The 24,269-nt window shown below is 37.8% G+C and overlaps 1 protein-coding gene across 8 annotated transcripts in view; it reads left to right on the top strand.

Moving 5' to 3' along the window:
• Fnip2 (folliculin interacting protein 2) overlaps positions 1–24,269 on the top strand; it is a 114,412-nt gene that overhangs the window by 54,050 nt on the left and 36,093 nt on the right. For 4 of the 8 annotated variants that reach the window (XM_071614575.1, XM_071614577.1, XM_027926744.2 and 1 more), the window contains exons 2-9: positions 302–428; positions 3,183–3,329; positions 6,004–6,104; positions 6,225–6,296; positions 7,953–8,053; positions 8,231–8,320; positions 9,829–9,900; positions 18,932–19,061. In XM_071614575.1, the coding sequence (XP_071470676.1) occupies positions 302–428; positions 3,183–3,329; positions 6,004–6,104; positions 6,225–6,296; positions 7,953–8,053; positions 8,231–8,320; positions 9,829–9,900; positions 18,932–19,061 (840 nt within the window). Of the gene's footprint in view, positions 1–301; positions 429–3,182; positions 3,330–3,525; positions 3,580–6,003; positions 6,105–6,224; positions 6,297–7,952; positions 8,054–8,230; positions 8,321–9,828; positions 9,901–18,931; positions 19,062–24,269 lie in introns of those variants that run through there. The other 4 variants (XM_027926747.2, XM_027926746.2, XM_071614578.1 and 1 more) reach the window with 3 other exon arrangements.

The following is a 24,269-nucleotide window of genomic DNA, read 5'->3' as shown; positions in this document are numbered from 1 at the left end:
ATCTGTGCCCAAACTGGCTTTGGAAAGAGAAGCTTTCTCTCCAATGATTTATTATTTTAAAGCAGTCTTCCCAACCTTTCTCATGAAAACCGGCAGTACTTATAAGGCACCTTGGCATCCACATTGGAGGCCATCGCCCCTGATTCCTACATACCCCAGGTCCGAGGGGATCACTATCTCTCTCTCTCTCTCTCACACACACACACACACTCTCACACAGGTGTTAGCTGAAACTTACTTGTCCATGATCATCCCAGGTGTTGGAGGTAACCTAATTTCTCTCTCCCTTTTTAATCCACAGTTGGTCATGTTCAGAGTTTGACTTGAGTGACATTCGCCTGATAGTTTACCAGGACTGTGAGAGGAGAGGCAGACAAGTGTTGTTTGATTCTAAAGCTGTTCAAAAGATTGAAGAGATGGCAACTCAGGTATGAAATGCTGATTTGCTTTCACCTTTATCATTTGTGCTTTTAACTGCCTTGTTTTGCTTTTCTTTTAATTTAAAAAAAATTTTTTTTGAGTTGGGGTCTTGCTACATTGTCCAAGCTGGCCTTGAATTCCTGGGCTCAAGGGATCTCTCAGTCTCCTGAGTGCTGAGACTACAGATGTGTGCCTCCATGCCTGGCTTTTAACCACTTCATTGATCCATCACTTATTAATCCATGATTATCTTAAAAGTATATTGCATGCTACTCATGGTTTAGAAAAAAACATAAGCAGACCCCTCTTCCCTAGTAAGCGTGCACATGTCCATTAACAAACACACATGAAACTGTTAGTGGGTAATCATGACAAGAGTTGACAGTGTATTTAAATCTTCCTGGAGGTGAGTTTGCTGGTCAGTTTCCATCCAGTAGGATTTTTTTTATGTCAAGCATGTGCATCAAATGTAGGAAGAAGGCAGAACTCTGAAATGCAGAAAGCAATAAAACGTTTGCCTGAAGAGAAGTAATGTATCATTCTTTCCTGTGTTTCTCATAGATATTTAAAGTATTGTATAATATTAGGTTAAACAAATTTATATAGCTTTTTAAACCTAAAGTGCCCATTTTCATCTTCTAAAAGAGTGTTTTTCAACCATATTTGACCAAGGAAGATTTCATTCATTTAATTTTTTTTTTAATAGAGAGTGGTATTGGTGAGGTGGGGCAGGGCTTGGAGGGGCAGGGTTAGGCAGGTGAGGGGGGCTAGCTATGGGGATGAAAGAACAGTTCCTTACCCTTTTGAGCCAGAATAAGAAAGGTGAGAAGAGTCTGGTCCTCCTTGAGTCTTTGGCTGTCAGTCCAAGGTACTTCTAAATTATGATCCTTAGGCCTTTCACTCTCTTTTCAGTATTTGTGCAGATGTTTACGGATTAAATACATCCCTTTGTACTCATCCCTTTTATGCTCAGTAGCTTGCTACCCATACTGAACAAATTCTGGCAGTTTGTAGAATGTCTGCCCTAAGTTAATGAGCAGTTTATAGCTTGGTCTTTGTCTCATGGGGCCTAGGGGCCCTGCTTTTGATAATGATCACTTTTGCAGAAAGGAAGTGTTTGAAGGCAGTTTAGCAGGGTGGATTCCACAGCACTTCAGGTGGAATTGTACCAGGTAGCTAATCATTACAGAAGTTGTTGGGCTTGTTAGGTAGGTGGAGGAGCAGGTGAGACGTCTCTTGGTAATTCACTGTAGGTTTTAATTGTGGATTGGAATTAAAAGCTTCGGTGAGCCAGCATTTGACCCTTTATTGGTGGACAGGAGATGGCAACCCCTTTTTCCCTGAATACCTCACAAAGATGGTTTAGTTGAGGACACACGTCCCATCACTAGGGCTGCTGATGATGGAGGGGAAAAATCCTCACTGGTTTTCAAGTGGACTGGAATTGTCAGAATAGCAGAGTAGTGATAACTCTGTAATCTGGAACACAGGCTTTCTTAGAAGCACTTGTTTAATCAAAAAAGCAGCTTAGGTTCAGGAACATTTGTAGGTTTCCCGAGACTACACAGAATCCAGCTGGTGCTCTGCTCACTACCAGGTGCTGTGTCCAATTATAGACTGTTGACTGTGTTGTACGCCAGCCAAAGGGTCCCACAGTCTGTGAAGCAGGTGGGACTTCCTGTCATTTTAGGCCCTCTGAGGGACTATGTTTCTGGCATAAGTGGCATTAAATAACAGCAGTACAACTTTGAATGCCATCATTGCTGGAGTGATTGTTGTGGACCAGCACATTTTATGTTTTCCTTATATTTTTTTCCCATTTTCAGCCCCCCTCACCCCCACTTGGCAAGCACAAAATGTCATGAGTTTGTATAAAGCACATGACTGCAGGCATTTGCATTAGACCACCAGTGTGACTGTCACACTGAAGATTAGATAAGCTGCAGTTGCATTCATGGTTTTCCAAGCAAAAGCTGTATAAGGAAAAAAAAATAGTTCAGAATAGAAACTACTTCTCATAGATGCTGCAGGATGCTTCTGTAGGGAACGATAGCTTCTGGTGGAAGATGAAGTAAAAAATTAATGATGGTAAATCTTTATACCTTCATGTCACTATCATAAGAAATTAGCAGTGAACCCTGTTGAGGGAATATAGAGTAGATAATCCTCTGTCACCTCTAACCTTTAAAGACCATATTTCCATCACATGCTGTGTAATTAACAGTAGCTCCTGTTTCAGGGTTTGGGCTTCATCTTTCACAATTTCAACCTCGTGATTTTCTTTCCTGTTACCTTCAAAGAGGTACTAGAAGAGGTGTGTCATGAAAAACACAAGCCCAGCCTGTCCAAATTAATAGTTTTGTTGTCTTAGTTCCATTTGCTTGTTTAAAATTTAAACTTAAATCACCATCTTTCTCCTCATCATTTTCATAGTTTATGATTTTACATGATACTAAAGATTTTTTTAAGAATTGAAAACATTCGTTATCATTTGATGAAATACAAAAGCTGGTAATTAAGGAGAATAATGTCTAAATTCACTAGTTTTTGTGTAGTAGCTTCAGTACTTCCCCCTCCCAAATATTGTAGGCTCCAAGGAATCATATTTTTGTCATAATTTTAAAGAAAAAGTCTATGAGAGCTTCTGGTTTTGAATGTAGTGCAGGTTCCTGCACGGAGACAAAGGAATTCCCAGTGAAGAGCTTGTTGATGAAGCCTGATATACTTAGTATCCTTTACCTTGCTTGCCTCTCTTAACCCAGAAAACAGAGGATGTCCCTGTGAAAACATCAGCCAAGTGCTGCCAAGGAAGTAGCAGCAGCAGCAGCAGCAGCAGCAGCAGCATCTCTTCCCATAGTTCTTCTGGAGGATCTTTACAACACACCAAGGAGCAGCTTCCAAAGTACCAGGTAAAACATGCCTTCTGTAGGAACACCCCATGGGTTGAAGTAATTTACTATAACTTCTCCTCAGGGGCTAATGCCTGCTGGAGGGTTCTACTTCAGGAATGTGAGAACAAGTATTCAACAGAGTGATCCTAAATGTTTCACATCAGTGTTGTTTTCACACTTTGTCTTTTATCTCTCTATAAAAATTGTAATCCAGCAGAGATGATACAGCATAATACATACTGAATGAGGAAGAAATATTGCAAACGAGGTAAATTTTTTTGTTTTGTTTCCTTTGATGTTATTATTATTCTGATCCAGAATAATAAACCTATGAACTCCTAAAGATTCTTTGAATGCATATGGGCATCCTGAGAAGGTAGAACTTGCCAGTGAAAGAAGAAAGTCTTGTCTAGCAGAAGAAATAAATAGTAAGGCCAAACTTGAGAGTGAAGGTTTGAGGGCTGGTGGCATTCTTTTTTTAAAATTTTATTTATTTATTTGTTTTAGCTGTTGGTGGACCTTTATTTTTTATTTATATGCAGTGCTGAGAATCGAACCCAGTGCCTCACGACATTTGAGGCAAACTCTCTACCACTGAGCCACAACTCCAGCCCAGGTGGCATTCTTTTACACTGTGAGTTGTGTGTTTGAGGAGGTAGAGGATAGGAATGAGGGCCATAAAATGAGAAACATTGACTAATTAGATACAAAAGTAGAAATGTTTTGTAAATTTTGAATAGTAATGGCAGAAGGGCATTAATTGATGGGTGATGTACCAAACTTTCTCTTTTAAGCCCATGTAGAATCTTGTCTTCTATATTGCTGAAAAAGCAAAGCCAGGGTAATTACCAGCAGCCACAGGCCCACAGAACTGTGTTAATTTCGTAGTCAGGACTTGGGCCATGCATTTGCCCTTATTGTACAGTGCTTTGGGGGGTCTCAAGTAGTTTGTAATTTAAAAATTATAGAGTGAAATTTTCAGCTAGTTGATAATTACAATTTATATCCCAAGAAAAAAAGCAGATTATAAAATTAAGAAGGTTATTAGTAAATAAGGTGATAGCCAGATGGTTTCTATCTGCATGTGGTGGGAAGAGGTTGATGTGAGCTCTAATCCAACAGAGGAACCTGGTTAATAAGACTGGTTGGTTTACTTTATCTTTCCACCTCTGCCATCTTGTGTAAGTAGGTTATATATGTGTGTCAGTGTGTGTATATATACGTATGTGTGCATTTGGAGTTTTAGTAAATGAAAAGAAACACGGGGGCATAGCTTAGTGGTAGAGCATCACCCAGTATGCACAAGGCCGCACATTTAATCTCCAGTGTTGCAAAAAGAAAAAGAAATGAAAACAACTCAGTGGAGAATGTTGAGGATGATCCCCATGTTTTTCCTCAGATAGAAAGCACTCTGTCAAAGAGCCTGATTGATGGGTTGGGGTGCACGGAATGTTACTTTGTTTCAAGCTATGCTAGGGTGCCTGTGGAACACTGGTTTGTTCAACATTTATTTCTATCCTGTCCATCATTGTGTCCCCAGGACTTAGCATATGTACTTAAGACTGCTATATCCCAAAGGATTCGGATATAGGATTTTAGAGCCTGAGGAGAGGTCTGGGCCTAGAGATAAAAATGTAGCAGGTATTCCTATGTGCATAAAAATCAAAGTCAAAAGAATGTTTGATTGAAAATGCAGGCAGTGAACAGAAGTGCCCTCCAGGGAACAACCATGTTTAAGGGATGATTTCAGAAAGAAGAGATTGAAAAAGCAAAGTAGTAGTTTTAAGAAAACAAATTGGAAAGTGTCCATTAGATTTGACAGGAAGGTGAAAGTTATCCTTAGACCAAATGAAATCGATGGAGCATGAGAGGTGAAGTTAGGCTGTTCTGGTTAAAAAGCAAAGGAGAGGGTTGGGGTGTAGCTTGTGCATAGCACCACCAAAAAATAAAAGTAAATGAGAATATAGTCCACCCTTTTGGATAACAAAAAGGCATGAGAAAAAATGGTTCAATGTTGGGAGAGTCAAATATTTTTTAAATATTTTTGTAAAATTTTAGAACACTTGGACCATCTGTTATCTTTTGTACCTGCACAAAACCCTCCCTGCACTAATTGACATTTTTGATCAAGTCTGTAAATTATTTGATTGAATAATACTGAATTATATTTCTTCTCAGGATGAGTTCTTAGTACCAAGGGAAGATTTACCCTGTTTCTTCCATAATATAATCTATTTAGAATTTATAAATGGAAATAATGATAATCTTTTTTCTCATAATAATGTTAAAAATGATTTCTAATGAACACTTGGATTCTATAAACATAATATGTTTAAAGAAAGAAATCAAGAACATTAATAATAATTTTGGGGAAAACCCAAGCAATCAACATTACACATTGTGATTGTAAGATGACCAACTGCAGGTTTAAAAAATAATTGTAGTTACCCAGTAAAGAGGGACCCCGAGATTAATAAATCTTGTTTTCTTTTTTTTACTTCTGCACCATTGTATATTTTTTCCTTTTTTTCTTGAAGTTTTAAAAATGTCTTTATTTAGCACAGCATGATTATACATGATAGTGAATCATTGTCACATACTATATGTGCATACAACATAACAGCATTGGTGCTATTGCATTGCATGTCGCATAGTTCCACATACTGACTTTGACTTGGTTTCTTTTGTGTAGTACACAAGACCAGCTTCCGATGTCAACATGCTAGGGGAAATGATGTTTGGGTCAGTCGCAATGAGTTATAAAGGCTCCACCTTAAAGATACACTATATACGGTGAGTTTGAACTTCTTTTTCTACAGTTTTGAGAAATAGTATGGTGATACCGACTCCATAATTTAAAAATGCACTTCTTCCCCCATCCATCCATCTATTTTTTATTTCTTTATTTTCCAGTTCTCCTCCACAACTGATGATTAGTAAAGTTTTCTCTGCTAGAATGGGCAGCTTCTGTGGAAGTACAAATAAGTAAGTCATATTTTTGTGTGTGTCTTTTTCTAGGTAGAGTAACTTTTTGTGGGCCATCAGACGTTTTGAAATGAGAAGCAAAATGAATCCAGATTAACAGAAGGGTTTTAAAGGGTTAGGCAGTGTCCAGTAACATTGAGCAGGGGAAGGACTTTGACTTTCTTGGGTGTCCTTAAAGACAAAGCAGCATCTTTATTTTGGGTTGCCTTCAATTATCCACTACATTTCTACAGGCAGCTACCAAGTTTTAATTTTCTGGAAAATAGAAGGGGAAAAAAGGAGTAACTATATTACCAATTTAATGCCATTCCACAATATTATTTTGTCTTTAAAAGTATGCATTTCTGAAGGATTGAAGTACATAATGACTTTTTCTGGGATGATCACAGTGTGTGGTAGGAGGGTTGTCTGTACTTGCTATCTATTCTGAGCAGTCAGTGTAGCCTTTGTGATTGATAGGTATTTGAACCATGTAGTCATTTGATTTGCCCCTCATTTTGCACTTGTGCATAGACTAAAAATACTGAAATGTTTAACTTAAATTTTCATCACAGTGCATTTGTTTATACATTTTGAACTTTCAAACAGAAATATTTCATATGCTTGTTATATTTTGTTATATATTTAAAGGAAGTACTTAGTATAATAAGGGACATTCCTAGATGTTAAATGAATAACCCTGGGAAATTAAAATTTTATTCCTCTGCATCTTTGGGTACCTCTGAGTAAAAATTTTGCTTTATCCTACAACAAAATAGTTTGAACACTTAACATTGGGCTACCATGACTAAAGCCAATGTGAGAATTGATGTTTATTTATTATAAGATATACTTTTTTTCATCCCCTTGAAATTACCTGAATGTTTGTCACACTACTGCCCTATAGTAAAATATTGAGCTCAGATTTAAGTAAATATTATTTGGCTTCATTATGCTACATTATCCTCAAAGTCTTGATATTTATTTTCCTGTTAAAGAATACATTATTATAATAGGGGCTAGGGTTTTAGCTCAGTGGTTGAGTGCTTGCCTAGTGTGCATGAGGCACTGGGTTACATTCTCAGTGCCATATATAAATAAATCAAAAGAATACAGTATTAAAATCTATTTCCCTCACATTTTTATGAGTAATTCTAACTTTTTAGAAGTTGTGAAATCAAACTCCTAAGAGAATCATAATTTCTGATGCATCTCACCCCTGAAAAAAGTTGCTGAATTATTCATAGATGTTAATCAAGAGTTAAAATTAATTTTATTTTGAGGGTTTATGTAAAACCCTTGAAATGAATAGCAACATCTTTAGTGTCAGTTGCTAAAGCAGAATTTAGAAATGAATAGCAGTATCCTAGGTGTCAGCCACTGAAGCAGAATTTAGAGTTTGTTGTCCTGTTATAGAATATGAAATTGTTAGGAATGCAATTGTTTAGTTGTATGGATCTGGCTACTTCTAAAAAGCTTTTATTTTCCTTCAACAAATTCTCCTATACTTGCCGATTTAATTCCCTTTGGTAGATGTGAGACTATCAAATACAGTTGTATGCATTTGGGTGTCACTCAGCAGTTGTATATATTTGGGAGTCTACTAAAAAACAGCTTTTTATTAGCCTGTTGATGTTTTTCTCCTCTCTTTGCTTTCCTCTTCCTGGCCGGATTTAGCTTGCAAGACAGCTTTGAGTACATCAACCAAGATCCTCATGCAGGAAAACCGAACACGAATCAGCATAGTTTGGGTCCTGGTCGTGCCGGAAGTAACCTAGGTAAAATGAGACACGCAAACAGATTTTCTCTCTGAATACCACTATTATGGGTGTGTTTTACTTTATTTGAGTTGGTTGTGTTGTGTTGTTTTGGTTTGGTTTTGCATTACTTTTAATCGGTGTTTATTTTTGTGTATGTGTGTGCTTTGTTTGCCTCCTCTGTGTGTCTGTCTCCAGGTCTGCTGCAAGCATGCAGCAGCAAACTGCTGCAGGGGGCAGCTGAAGGAGGACCTCTCCGGCTCACCCGGAGTGCTTCTTTCTTTGCAGGTTTGTGTGGAATGCTGAGTACAGTGTGACCCACACACATTAATAAATCCTTTACTGGTTCTCAGAAAAAGTCCTATTTGTGCTTTCCTAGAAATTCAAGGGGCTCTTGTGATAAGAGACATAATTTCAAATGCAGCCAAATTCATGATGTTTTGGAAAATTCATCCCATGAACCTCTATAGTAAATGTCTCTGCTAATATCCCAGGGTAAGCTGATTTTGATCTGAAATGAGCCCTTAGGGTTTCTAAGACAATTCTTTTTTCTGATTTTCCTGGGCCCTTTTGCTGCTATGAACTGTTTCCCTTTGCCGTGGTGTTTTCTCTCCATTTGTTCACTTGCATCCTTACCTGCATGGAGTTTCTTTAAAAGTCACTTTAATTAAAGAGCATGGAAGATTGATCAATCTCTCTCTGTGTGTGTCTCTCATTTAAGTGATGTAAATGCAGTTTCTAGGTTCTTTACAGTTATAATCATCAGGGTGTTCTAACATTTCACTGGCCTTGCTAGCTGAGGCTGTTCAATGTGTATTGTAGTCTTGGCATGATTAACAAGTGTGGGGGATCTTCCTTACTAACGTTTAAGATTGTGAGTATGGCAAATGATATTTTTCATTCTGTTCTTCGTAGTCTGAAATATGCTAAACACCATAGTTAACTGACATACTAATGAAACTGACACCCTCCCACCTACTTAGAGTGAGGATAACATGTTGATATACTCTCTTTAAAATTGTGAAAATAAACATGTTTCAGAAAATAACTGGCAAGTACAACAATCAGGCAGGGCACTGGGCTTCTTGTACATTATAAAACTTACTGAGCAACATTTCATCTGCCTTCCAGCTCAGTAAGAGTACAACTCCGGCCAATCTAAAGTCTTCCTATAAGTCTTTAATACTTCAAATTTTCCAAAATTCTTGCCAACATATGAGTTTTTCTAAGTAACTCAACAATAGTACTGTGTATGGGTGTATATGGAAAAGAAGTAGAGGAAGAAATATTTGAAAAGGAATATAAGTGTTTTCTGTCTGCCAAGAGAGTGGGTTATAAATAGAAACATTTTTTGAATTTATGAAATGGTTTTCAAGTATTTCTCTTCCCTAAGTTGCCTACAGTTACTACTGAAACTAATTATAAAGCATTTTGAAAATATAGTTCTATGTAAGTACTACTATTAATGAGGAAAATAGCTAAAAATATTCACTTGAAAAATAATCATTGTATTATCTGCACAATTAGTTTATGATACAGAATTTTTTAAAGAGTGGAATTCATTCAAAAAAGTTTATGTGCTTCAGTAGGATAAAGGCAGATACTTCTGTTTTCTTCTTTCTTTCATCATCTATGTATTTAATTTTGCTTTCTAGTTAATCTCTATAATAAACAGGCCAATAATCAATAGCAGTAGCCTACTTTGAAATGTAAAGATTACAGCAGTCATTTTTTAAATTTTTGTATCTTTGGATTCAAAACCTCAATAACATGTTTTCCTTGTACCTTTATCTCAGCACACAGCACCCCAGTTGATATGCCAAGCAGAGGACAGAATGAAGACAGGGACAGTGGCATTGCTCGATCAGGTATTTCCTTTTATTGGTTTAACTAATGCAGTGAACTATCCATAAAGATTTAAAAAAAAATTTTTTTGATGTGTAACATCTGGGAATGATTATGCAACATAAACTAGTCTTATATCCAAATTCATATGAGACTAGTGTATGCTGAGAAATCTCTTCTCAGAGTGAAGTTTCCTTGAGTCAATAATACTGGGAATTTGTTTGCTGACTTCTGTGTATAGAACCAGAGGAGGGAAAGTGTCTGCAAAAATAAATCTTTGAATGACAGTGGAAGTGCCTGCCAACTGACCTGATCATCCTTTCTTCTGTCTTAGAATACTGATCTAAGTTGTGTCTCAGGTACCTTTCTGTTCTTCCAGAAGTCCTAAACTTTACTTTTACTTTTTCTTTTTAACTAGCCCTGAACTTTCTAATACTGCTTTTAGGATCCCATGGTTTCTGCTTTTGTACATGATGCTGCTTTTGACTTTTGATTTGTGGTTCAGATCTGAGTTAGGTTCTGTGTTAGAAGAGAAGTAATCCAGGGACTTAGGTGTGTGGGGTTTACCTGATGATTACACATCCTGTAGGCCTCCTCTATCTTCCAGTGAGTACTAGGAGCACTGTACTGGTTTCTCCTCTGACACATGGCTCCTTCTACCAAGAGGCCAACCAGCCAGCAGTCCCTGCACAGACTGGATCCAGACCTTGGGTGCCTTTCCTCCTGGCCTTTCATTCATTTGTGTTTCCACCTCTTGCTCTCAGACAGTGCCTCAAAAATCCTTGTTTCTTCTGTGTAATATCAGGGCCCTTCTCCCATTCTGTCCAGTTCTGCTCCCAAGTTGTTAAATGAAATGTATTGTTACTGAATCTCCCTGTTTGGCATTTAATATTTCTATATGAAAGGGGTGATGGAGAGGGCTGCTAATGCCCCTGAGTGGCAGTTTGCTCCCCTTGCTGTCATTTATATATATGCATATGAATGTATATGTTTATATTACACACACATATGTAACATACATATATGTAATAAAGTATATATATATACTTTATATAGTGTTTTATTAGTTGTTAAAATTGATTCATATTGGTATTCATTATCTTCTCTGTGAAGTTGGGCTAATAACCTTTGGTCTGAAACGTAGCTCCCATTGATTAGACTTGTATAATTTTCACTTAAAATCTGAAAAGGTAAAAGGCAATATGTGATGTGCAAGTGAACTGTTTTTCTTTTGTCATATTTAATGATACTCATGGTAATTTCCTCATTTCTTGTGGGTCACTGTCAGCTGAACTCTGAGTTCCATCAGTTACTCAAAAGATTCTGAGTGTGCGCTGAAAAACCCTAGTGTCCTAGTGGCTCTCAGCCCAATGCCATTCTCGGTCCCCTGTCATAGGACTGGCACTGGACCGACTTTGCTGTGGTTGAATTCCAAAGCAGAAAGGTGAGAGCTTTTCACCTGTCTATGGGGGAAGGAGCATGAGTAATTTCCACCAGGGCCTCTTCTGAATGCTCATGTCACGGGATTTCTGTCCTGTTGTAACCTTATTTTACTTTTTATACCCCTTGTTACAGAAAAGATTCAGAGATTTTAGGGAACTAATACCAACAGAAACATTATTAGAAGAAAGTTTGGATTTTCCTAGGTAACTTCAGTTTATAATATAATTGGTAAAATTAGTTCATGTTGTACAAATCTAAATCGCAACTTGTTTGATATTCTTTAGATTATATATTGCTCTAAAACTACTTTTCCATGCCTTTTGAGAAGCAGGAAAATTGAGTTCACATTAAAGTACAAGTCCATGGCAGCCAGAGCCAAATATTTTCTTGTAGTCCACGAGAGGGATTTGGGACTAACCAGATCTGGGAACTGGGGACAGTATGATACAAAGGTTAATTTTGATAATGAAAGAAGACTGGCTCTGTTTGGTAGTTTGGCAGTCTGTATTTCTAATCTCTGCTTCTCCTGTTGAGAGGACGGGGTCAAAGGGGATGGAAAGAACTGCCAGTGCCCCTGGGTTTTACTCCCCTGGCTGTCCTGGTAGATGTGCTTACCTTTAGGTTCACAACTGGGAACTGCTCTGATATCCCTGAGTCTACATAGACTAGTGTGAGCTTCACATCTTTGGTGGGATTAAGAACTCTGTTAACGTAAGAGCTCTTTTATCTTCTTAGTGTAATCCATTCTCTACTCCTTATTTCCCACCTTAAATTGTGGAGGAACCAAGATCTCGGTTCTAAAACAGAATAGGAGCTCCAAATATTAGAGTTAAATTAGCAGAAGAAGTAGAGAAAGTAAGATGGTGTTTATTGTCTTTTAATTCTGTAATTTTTAACTTCTATCTAAAGACTAGAGAGATAGGAAAAGTGTTGTTGTTGTTATTGTTGTTTGGTACTGAGGATTGAATACAGGGGTGCTCAACTGTTGAGCTATATCCCCAGACTTTTTTTATATTTTATTTAGATATAGGGTCTTGCTGAGTTGGTTAGTGCCTTGCTAAGTTGCTGAGGCTGGCTTTGAACTTGCAGTCCTCCTACCTCAGCCTCCAAGCTGCTGGGATTACAAGCATGTACCACCGTGCCCAGCAGGAAAGTTTTTAAGGTAGATTTTATTGTTAGAATAGTTATAGATTTACAGCAAAATTTGGAAGATTTTTTTCACAGAGTTCTCTTATAACTCATCCTCAGTCTGCCCTGTTAATAACATCTTAATATTAGTGTATGAATTATGACAATGAATGAGCCAATATTAATATTAGTGAAGCATGACCATTAGCCAAAGACCATAGTTTAGTTATTTCCTTGGTTTTTACTTAATGCCCTTCTATTCCAGGACCACATTACACTTATTGGTCAGGTCTCTTCAGGCTTATTTGGCCGTGGTAGGTTCTCAGACTTACTTTGTTTTTGCTAATCATGACAGTCTTGAGTACTGACTGGCTAGTTATTGTGTAGAATGCCCCACTATGAGAATGTTGGAAGTTTTCCTCATGATGAGGCTTAGGTTGTGAGTCCAGGGAGGGAAGACCACAGGGGTAAAGTGCCATTTTCATCACATCAGGTCAAAGCTACCTACTGTCACTGTGCCTTGTGACCATTGACACTGGCCTTGTTTACCTGGCCAACGTGATATTTGTCAGGTTTCTCCACTGCAGAGTGACTGTTTCCCCCCTCCATACTCTGCTTTGGTAAGATGTCACTATCACCTATGGAGTGGGGAATTGTGGTCCTCTTCCTCGAGAGCAGAGGCTCTCCATAAATTAGTTGGGATCCTTCTGCATGGGAGAAATGTTTCATCTTCCCATTTATTTGTTTATTTGGTTATTGTATCAGTATGAACTCCAGGATATTTATTTTTTTTACTTTGGATTATAATCTAATAGTACTTCTTTTAAAAAAATTGTTGTAGCTCAAATCATCCCAGCTTTGGCTATTGGGAGCTCTTTTTCTTAACTCCTATGCTCCTTTTATATACCCCCATCTATGTGGGGGGTGCTAGTTTGAGCACTGTCTTACATTCTGTGCTACAAAATGCCATACACACACACACACACACACACACACATATAGTCATCTTCTGTTTTTTTTTTTTTTTTGCCCAAGTCCCAGAGTTAGTTGTTTCCTCATTCATAGAATGTTTATTTCTTGGGGTGTAAAGGGGAAATACCTTTTTATTGTATTTTCTTTTGGATATTTTGAATATATCTTCTGTGCAAAGATAAATTTTAAGAGATTATTTTAGTAGCATAGTTGGTTATTTTAAGTAAGGCCTTGGAAGAAAAGAGAGGTGGGTTTCTGGCATACTAAGCAGATTGCAGGCTCAGTGACTAACGGGACATGGGTTTTAGGGGAGGAGTAAGAGAACAAGCATGACTCTTCAGTTTCTTACTTGAGAAGACAAGCAGAGGATAATGTGGTGACATTACCCAATGTAGGACAAGCCAGAGGCCCTTCAGGGAGACAGATAGTGAAATAATTTTTAGCTAGAAGTGTCCACAAATTCTCCACTTGTGAGTAGCCTGCTGTAATTTAGAAATAGAAAACTGACTCAAAAGAGATGGGTCAGCTGAAATTCAGAAGACTTGGATCTGCGAGCAGCATGAGGTTCCAAGGGCTGGGATTGAGACAGCATCATCATCGAGCCTTGTCATCTGCCCATAGTTCAACTCTAGGCTTTCTTCATCAAAGTTGGCAAATCATAGTAAGGAAAATGATTTCCCATTCTTTTTGTAGCTGCCATTTCTTCAGTCTTCAAAAGTGGTAAAACAAATAGGTCGGTATGAGGAACACTTGTAGTATGTACTTTTCAAGTGACTCTACCAGATAAGAATACACATCATCAAAGTGTTCAGATAAAACTTGTGTTTCACCCACTCTGCAGGTACAGAATGGACTCTGCCCAACATTTGGTTTGGATCAAGACTGATGATGTCACATACGCATACTGTAAGGATGTGGAAAGGCTTTTTACTCACATAATGAGGGTTTTCTGGAGAGAGTAGGTGACTTCCCAAGTTGGCCAGAAAAGAGCTTGAGAGAACAGGGTAAAGAGACTAAACTGGGGTTTTCTTGGTGGTAAGACTGTGTGAGTGTTTCTGCATGTGGTTTAAACCTCCCACTGGCACCAAAAGAGAGAGCACCTGGGCTTTCTCATCAGTTTGCTGAGAGGGAGCAGAATGAGGCCAGGGGAATGGGATGAAGCTCCAAAGCCATCAGCAATAGAATATCAAAAATGAAGTCAGATTCCTCACAATGTAGGTCACCATGGAATAATGCACAATGATGTTCCATTTGTACCTGAGCCTCTTGCTGACTTAACTGATTCAGTGCTTAGTAAAGAGAGGAGCAGGAGTCAAAAGGACAACACTGCTTTTTATTTTTTCATTTTGTTTTTTGGTGCTAAGAATGCATTCTACCACTGAGTTTCATCCCCATGTCTAGGTATTGTTTTTTGTGTAGGGGAAAAACCCTACATGCTGTTGACCTTTGCACCTGTGCACATAGGCAAAAGCTTGAACTTAAGCATGAGTCTTGGTCGCATAACCTGGGATCTTTCTGGCACATAAGAAGATAGGAGGACTCTGAGGAGCTGCTAAGAGGGTATCTCCCACTCACTTCCCTGTCTCCCCTGGGAGGCTGCCATGAAACAATTTCTCTTCAACTCCACAGTTCTGATAGGGGACTTCTGCCCTGCCCTCTTCAAATAGAATTGCAGAATATAAAAGTACTTAGCTGCAGTTTAGAACGAGCTCCCAGCAATGGGTGTCCCCCAGCTTGTACTGCAAGCATTGATCCCTTTTGTGTTGTTACCATTTTGGGTGTGGGACAAGTATCTTTGAGAGCTGGTCCCTTTGGCTTATTCTTTCCATCATCTAGGTGATAAACATCCAGGTCTAAAAATGTCTGCTTGTGTCTTTACTGTTGAGGATCTGGGCCTTGACCTTGCTTTGCTTTGCTCATATTATATTTGTTTGATGTCTTGTAAGGTGTCTTGGACAGAACTTAGTTTCTTTATTTCTTTCCACTTCTTATATTTCAAGTTAGACCTTTGGCATTTTCCTGGAGTGAATATTTGCCATCTTCACTTTCACAGGCTTGTTGGCTTTTTCTTTCACTTTAGCTTTTTCGGTTCTAAACTTGCATTCTTGTATACCTGCTTAGGAAAAATTAGAATCTGAAAGTATCAGTCAAACCCATAAAGGATCTAGAAATAAATCTAAGAAAATGTGTGATATGTGATGGAGAAATTTTAAAACTTTATTAAAAGACCTGATTGGGTGGAGTGAAGGATCACATTTTACAAATTAATCTATAAATTCAGTGTAATTTAAGTTAAAATCGCCTGTGAAGTCAGACTAAACTTCTACTTCATATGGAAGAACAAAGGACCAAGATTATATTTTTTTCATAAGTTTTTGTAGGCACTTTATTCTTAGATCCCAGACTCTGGATAATAGACAAAAGTCAAAAAACTTGGTAAATAAATGCAGAGAATGAATTGATCACCTAGGGTGGGCTAGAGTTTATGTCCCAGATAAGATATTAAAATTTGAGATGTTTTGAAATCATGGTAGTGAGAACATTGTCTTTTTTATTATTCAGGGGGCTTTATAGGAATTTTATTAAAACTTAAAATGGCATTTTTGAGGACCTTTTAAACTCCTAAATTAATTTTGTGGTTTGGGAATTAAAATGTGTTATGTGTAATTTGATTTGCCAATAAAATAATATGCTTGGTTTATTAAAAATGAAGTTTTCCTCTTAGACAATAATAACAGCTCTATTCATTGACCCATTAAATGCTTCTATTTTGTTGTCTTTAGAGTGTAACTACATACTAGACTAAGTCACTTACATATTTTCAAGTTTCTAAGCAAAAACTTGAAGAGAAGAACTTTGAGTCTCACAGTGAACAAAGTCCATTGTGTTTGGGCTGTAGTACCCTTTCATCCAACAGATAGAAACAGATAGAAAAGGTACTCAGAACAATACCACCAAAAAAACAAAAACAAACTTTAAATGAAGGTTATGAAGGTTGGTTAAAAAGAGAAAATGTAAATACTGTATATACAGCTTTAGCCACAGGAAACCTTAAACAAATTCAATATGTGAATTCATCTAGAAAGTTGTTTCTCTACTGCTCTGTTTCTGTTACACTTACTGATTGAGACAAACATTATTGTCCTTAACTGAATTGTTGGCCCAGTATTCAGTGAGCATCTTATGGAACAATCTTCTAGGGTATGGGGATAGATCAGTGCTCAGAATACACATGGACTCTGATCTCATTGAATTTATAGTCAGTTAAGGAGAGATGGATGATAAACACTGAAATGTAGGCACACACTTATCAATGAAGGAAAGAAAACATATGGGGTGCCCATGAATAGCCCTCTGAAAGCATGAAATTTCAGCTGAGACTTTAATGCCAGTAGGGACTCCATGAAGTCCCCATTAAGTCTCCATGAATTCTCTGTGAGGATTGGTTCAAATACCATTTTAGGGATGGTATAGTTATTGCAAATACCTAGGGTAGGAACAGACTACAGATTTGTGAATAAGGAATAGAAAATCCTTGTGAATAAGAATAGAAAAAAGACAGCCAGATTTCAAAGAGCTTATCTATAATCAAAGGCTAGCTGCCTTCTTTCAGGTAAGAGGCTGAGACAGGAGGATTGCAAGTTCAAGGCCAACCTTATCAACTTAGTGAGACCCTGTCTCAAAATAAAAAAATAAAGGGACTGGAAATGTAGTTCAGTGGTAGAGCACTCCTGGGTTTAATTCCTGGTACAAAAAAAAAAAAAAAACAGAGAGAAGGCCAGTTGTGGTGTGGAAAGGGTGGTATAAGATGAACTTAGAGAAGAAACATGGGGTCGATCCCATGAATATGTTTTTTTATATTTTGATGGGAGCATTTCCAAACATTTTCCTTTGGATGGCTGCAGAAGACAAGAGAAGATTAAGGGTTATCTGCAGAATACTTCCCCCATATGTCTCCTTGCAAGTTGAAATGTGTTTGACAGCATCAAAACCTTCTGCTCTAGGCCTTAGTTCGGACCTGCCCTGGGCTTACTGTAGTCCTGTGTCAGCATAGAGTCCTGAGAGTGTTGACTGTCTGATACTATGATCACATTTTTCTGCAAAAATAAGTAAATCAATCTCAAGATTCTCCCATCAAAGAAATTGTAACAGCTTCTGAGTTTTTGACTCTTATACTTCCTCTTCCCTGTGGCAAGGTTGTTCCTTGTGTTTTGCCACATTCTGTGGTTATCTTCTTCATTTCTTGGGAATTTTTGTTTGTTTCTTCTTCTCCCTCAGAATGTGAGCTTACCGACAACCGCAGAGACCTACATCCTCAGTTGTGTTTACTATTCTGTCCCCCAGTGACTTATAAAATAGTTGACATATAGTAGATGCTCAATGAGTATTTGAATGAGACGGGGAAATATGTCCACCCATACATATAAGTAGAAATACACATAGATTTTTTTAAACTATTGATATTATTTAATTCTTTCATAGAATGTCTGGGGTGTACCTCCTCTGAGTCCTTCTTCTCAGTTGAGGTATCTGTTTTCACAGAGGTGTTCTTTGGGCACTGATTAAAGAATTTATCCCCATTACTTAAAGAAAATCATAGTCATTTTATTTTTATATTAATTACTACAGTCTGAAATAATTTATTCCATAAGTATAAACTCATGTAAGCAAAATAAGTCATTGAAACAGAAAGCATATTTAGGACTAGAAGTTGCTCTTTGACAAACAAGGGGACTGCAGTGGTTGGAGGATAGGAGGATAAGAATTGTGTATTTGGAAATTGGGGTCCAGACACAGGCTACAATGGAAGGAAATACTTAATTTCACCTAAAAAAAAAAATAAGAGTAATGAAGTAGTCAAGAGGAAGAAATTCTTATAAGTAAGCATGATAATGTGGCATTAGTTACCAGCTTAACAATATAAAGTTTTTGTAAGAACCATGTTATCAGAAATCTGCAGTCTTCAATTGATTAATAATTTATTCTGCACAAATAATGTGGGGCCTGATAATTTATGCACGTGCCTTATCTGTGATTCTTATTTCCTTTAATATGGTTTCCTTTATAAAGGATTCTTTGCTGTGTAGAAATCTTCATAAAACAAAAATTATAGACTCCCCCTGCTGGATATGATTGGTAGAACCTGCAAATAATGTTACTTAGCATATATGTATTTTTTTCAGTTTTTTGTACTAAAATACACATAACATAAAATTTGCCATCTTATCCATTTTATTTTTTTTTAAATTTTTTTTTATACAGAATTTTTTTTTTAATGTTTATTTTTTTTTAGTTTTCGGCGGGCACAACATCTTTGTATGTGGTGCTGAGGATCGAACCCAGGCCGCACGCATGCCAGGCGAGCGCGCTACCGCTTGAGCCACATCCCCAGCCCATCCATTTTAAATTTACAGTTCAGTGGTACTAAATACAAACGTACTGGTGTGCAGTATATAATATGTAAGGACTCATTTACCTCAGGTTTCAAATTCAAAATTTCCTTCTTCACAGCCTCACTAAGCAGCCTTTTGATCACACCTTTCCCATCGCCAAGCTCCTCTACATCTTCTTCCAGCAGTTATCAGCGCCGTTGGCTTCGAAGTCAGACGACAAGTTTAGAGAATGGCATCTTTCCAAGGAGGTGAGTTTCAAGTTTGTTCTTGCTGGGGAAAGTGCTAGTGTAGGCAGCGTGATGAGCCCTGCAGGGTGATCGCGCTTACCTGCTGTCAGTGGGAGGAACGGGAATCTTCAAGGAGCCTCAGTGTAACCAGAAAGTTTACAAGTTAGACATTTGAAGGAGAAAATAGATTAAAGCTTACCAAAAGATTCTGATATAAAAGACACTAGGAAATATCTCAGTAGTTGTGCCATGTTTGAGCTAGGTTTGGTGTTAAAGTGAGTGTGCACTCTTTTTTGAGTCCCTTACAAATGTAGCTCTTGTAAGTCATGCAGGGTGGGATAAATCTCTTCCTTGGAGTGATATGGTATTTGAAAATATGACATATTCTCTATTCATATTAGTGGTTTATTCTTATTGTAAATCTTAAATTTACCAACTGAACAGGCATCAATATAATTAAAAATATAAATGACATCAAATACTTTCTACCTTCATTTCTGTTGGTTTTGTAATCTAAACTTCAGTTATGTCTAAAACGTATATTTGATCTTAAATCAGCAGCATCTAAACTCTTCTTCTATCACCCCAAAAGGGAAGTTTTATACATAACTATAAAAATTCACTTCAGTTGATTTAGTAAATTAACTAGTAATGACTCCATAGGGATCTGTGAGGGTGTAAAAATGATTTGGCTATGTGCCTGCATTTAACCTTTTATGCACTGGTAGGGAAGATGATATGCACCTAAATAATGGTATAAAGTGACTACATGCTATAGGGAGGCATAAAGTGCTTTGGAACTCAAGGAAGGAGAAAACACAGTGATGGTTGCACAGGAAGTGGGGAATCCTGTAGAGGAGAGGGCACTGAGAGGATAAGCAGAGAAAGAAGATGTTAGGGCATCTCTTCTGTTCCTCTCACAATTCTAGGGAGCAAGACAGGAAGAAAAAAGTAGAGCTGCATTATTCAATAAGGAGCTGATTTTTGGTTGATGGACTTCCAGTGGAATGAGTAGGAGCTTGGCACTTGTTGTGAGGACAAGTCCGGCATGTTAGAACAAGTTAACCTGGATTCTAAGCATTGCTTCTGCATCTGCATTAGTGATAATAATATTAGTTTCAGCCTAAAAGGGTTGTTCAGATGGCCAAATGAGATACAGCAAGTCAGGTGTTAGCCTGGACACAGCATATGGTGAATAGAATATTGGCCAACATGATTTGTTTGCTATTGCTACTGCTATCACTGTCATTGCTATTACTACAACTGCCAGGAGTTGGCGCCACCACCATCCCCACCCCGGCATTATGATAGCTGTGAGTGGAAGAGATGGATCTTGGAAACCTTCCCCCTTAGCCATCTCTTTGCTGAAAATGCTCTTTTATTCCTTCAGGTTTATGTCCCAAGTTGAGTATAGCATTTCTCCATTCCACTCCACTGAAATCCTTCAAAATTCTAATTTGAAGTAAGGACTGGCATTGGGAATTAATCAATCTCTAGTGAATTTGTACCTAAAATAAGACTCTCACATTCAGAAAGCCTATGAATACAGTCAGGGCTGATATATAATTTGCGGGACCAGTGCAAAATAAAATGCCAGGCCTCTTGCTCAGAAAGCAGGAAAAATTCTGTTAAAGGTACTGAAAAGTAAAACTTTGCCTTTAAAAATATTACTTATAAAACATAATAGAGATAACAGTGATATGTAAATAGCAACATAAACTTATAAATTCCAAAAATATTTTTGGTATAATTTTATATACGGCTATAAAAATACTTAATATGAAATCTTGATTTATTATAAGATTTTTCAGGCTTTTCTGCAAATTCACTATCATTGAAATTTCTACTTTAGCAACTTGTCTTTCAGTTGATATTGAAAGTGGCATTAGTCATTCCTGGCAAATTCAGAGTGGCAAATAATTTTGTATAGTTATTTAGAGAAGGATCTTTCTACTGAGGCATTGGGATGTGACAATATTGGGATGAATGACTGATAAACTTTTGATCAGGTGATTCTTGTGGAACAGTTTTCTAAAAAGATTAAATTCTTCACAGAAGTCCATTTTGTGTTAAATCTGAATTTAATTATAGATATAAATTTGTATGTGGCTATTTAATGTTTCCTTTGATGTTTCCTAGAACTTGTAGTTACCTTACAAGAAACTGAAGGTCCTCATAAGCTGTTCAAAATGTCTGTTTATGCATTCTGTTGCTATTTCTTCAAATATGAGGAAACATTAATTTTAAAATGATCTTCCTCATTAGTAATTTGCCTATCTGAATGTTCATATAGAAACAGTGAGGTATTTTTTCTGTTCAATACAACAGTCTTTACATTAATATTCTACTTCTATACCTGTGAATATTGCTTTGTAATATTGCAGCAATTTTCAGAATCAGAGATGATAGCTTTTTGAAAGATTCTAATAACTCCCAATTCACTTTATTGCAGTGTCCATGTGTATGTCTTTGCTTTGTGATAATTTACTCCTTTAGGGCTTAGGTCAGGAAGTTAAATATTTGTGTAAACTCCTTAGGGAAGGGCTCCAATGGTGGATGGACAAGCTGGCCTCTTCCCATGGTTCCTGTCAGAGGCCCTCCCTTCTTTTCTCATTCCCCTCCCATAACTGGCCACTGTTGCTTCTGCTGTTACTACTGTCATAGCCATCAGTCTGGGTCCAAGTCCAGCCTGCCATCTTGGAACCTTGTGGCACCCTGTCCTGCTTCACATGTGTTGGTGTAAGTCTGACTGTCAGGCCTGAACCCATCCATGTATAGACTGCTGCCCCATATCTTCCCTGCTCATGTGCAAATATCATTGTCACATTAGACTTCACTTAAAGGACACTAGTACAAAGATAAATTATTAAGAATTCAAGATGCCAATTGCAGAACATTATATCAATCCTGGGGCCTTTCTGAGAGCAGATTTAATGCCCATGAAGCCAGCCCTGAGTATAGTATGTTGAACATTGAGAATATATATGTAGAAGACATTTTGACTTGATTACCTGTACCTGAAGATCAATCTCTTCATTCAAAGGATGTTGCTCTTAATCCACTCCATTTTGGCAAGTAGTAGGTAAGAAAATCAGTTTCTTATACTAGAGGCAAGAGAACAGTAGGTATCAAAAATTATTATTACTTCTGACCAAGAGAAAATTCACAGTAATTGAAAACTTCTTTTTTTAAATCATTTTTTAATATTGTTTTTTAGTTTTAGGTGGACATAGTATATTGTATTCTTATGTGGTGCTGAGGATCGAACCCAGCCAGCACCTCATGCATGCTAGGCAAGCACTCTACCTCCGAGCCACAACCCCAGCCCCTGAAAACTTCTTTTCTAAGAGAATTAAAGGCAGTCAAGAATGATATTTGAATCCATAACAGGTGGCACCTCACTGACCTCAGGGCCCCCTGCTGTACCTGGTGATATGCTTTTGCAGCTTGGGCATTTGATAGGTGGTACCAGCAGTAGTACTAGTAAGGAAAGAAAAGCCACAAAGATTGTGCCACTCAGGCCATTGAAACTTCAAAGGAGCAAGATAAAATAACCCAGAAAGCCTTTTGATTTGATTTGTTTGATTTATTAAATGGAATCAATCAGTCAGGCATGATGGTCCACACCTATTATCCCAGCTACTTGGGAGGCTAGAATGGGAGGATCACAAGTTGGAAGCCAGCCTGAGCTTAAGAAGACCCTGTCTCAAATGAAATGAAAGGGGCTGGTGACATAGTTCAGTGGTTGACTGCTTGCCTAGCATGTGCAAGGCCCTGAGTTCAGTCCCCAGTACCTAGGGGGAAAAAATGATTGAACAAACCATATGAAGTTGCTGATGGGATGTTCTGTGACAACAAAAATGTCAATTTCCTGTGGTCCAATGTAATTCATAAGGTTCATTGTAAGTCAAAGCTGACATAAGTAACAAGCCAAGTAGTCCTGATACAATGATAGGTTGTCGAGAAATATTAAAATAATTATAGTTTTTGCTTTATCTGTGATCTTAAAGTACTTATAATGTACATAAATGTGTATTCAGAGCATTAATTAAATTCTCTTTATAAGGAATAAGATTGTGTAGGGTGGTAGGTATTGTTTTGATATTAGACTTTCCCCAAAGCTCTTATGTGAGACAACGCAAGAAATGTAGAGGTGAAATAATTTGGGTATGAGAACCTGAACCTAATCAGTGCATTAATTTGCTAATAGGGTTCAACTGGGTGGTAACTGTAGCCAGGTAGGGTATGGCTAGAGGAGGTGGGTCTCTGGGGCTGTGCCGTTGTGGTTTATATTTATATGTCCCTGGTGAGAGGAGCCTCTCTCTGCTTCTTGGTGTCCATGTCTTGAGCCTCTTTGCTATGCCACACTTCCACCATGATGGTCTGCCTTACCTCAGGCCCTGAGGAATGGCATCTGCCATCCATGAATCGATTGAGACCTTTGAAACCATGAGCACCAAATAAACTTTTCCTCCTCCAAAACTGTTCTAGTCAGGTCTTTTGATCACCACAGTGAAAAAACTTAACTAAAACAGTGGTCTTTCTGCAACCTGGAGCCCATTAGCTGATCTGGTTGCTTCTAGCTTCTTCCCCTCAGTGCTCCAACTGTTGTAATGCCTCAGATGGCATGAGCACCAGCCAACAGATGAGGAATGGGGTCAGAGTTTGGTCATTTCCAGTGCCCAGTAACTGAACCTATACTAGAGACAGAAACTCTGGGTTCTAACTCTAGCATTGTCACTAAGAAGCTTTTTGTTCCCCAGGCAATTGAGTAAGCACCCTGCCTCAGTTTGTTCATTTACAAATCAGCCTATGCACCTTACATGGTTGATGACCTGTGGGAAAAGGTACATGGAAGTATTGGGCATGTATACTCAAATTTTTAAAAACATTCTTTTATTATGGAATAATTTTTAAAAATGGAATTATGATACTATGAGATCTGACTTATTCCAGTTTTCATAATGGATCCAAGACTATACTCAGTTGCTTTAGAATTTACTAGAGGATATATGTAGTGAAGCAAGGAGGATTGCTACTGTTACAACTATGGAAGTTTTGCAGAAATTCAGCAGGTGGCGCTCTCTGCTACGTTAAACCGAGGAGAGAATTTATTGGGTAGAACTGAAGATAATGGATGAAGAATAAAGGTGCAGAGTTCAGTGTTTGTAACTATTAGATTATTAAAGATCATGTTGGCCTAATGAGGAGTGGACTGGTATGAGAGTT

The sequence above is a fragment of the Marmota flaviventris genome, chromosome 7 (assembly GCF_047511675.1).
Source record: "Marmota flaviventris isolate mMarFla1 chromosome 7, mMarFla1.hap1, whole genome shotgun sequence".
Taxonomy (NCBI): domain Eukaryota; kingdom Metazoa; phylum Chordata; class Mammalia; order Rodentia; family Sciuridae; genus Marmota; species Marmota flaviventris.
The sequence above is the reverse complement of the archived record's forward strand: the minus strand, read 5'-3'. Positions and strand labels throughout refer to the sequence as shown.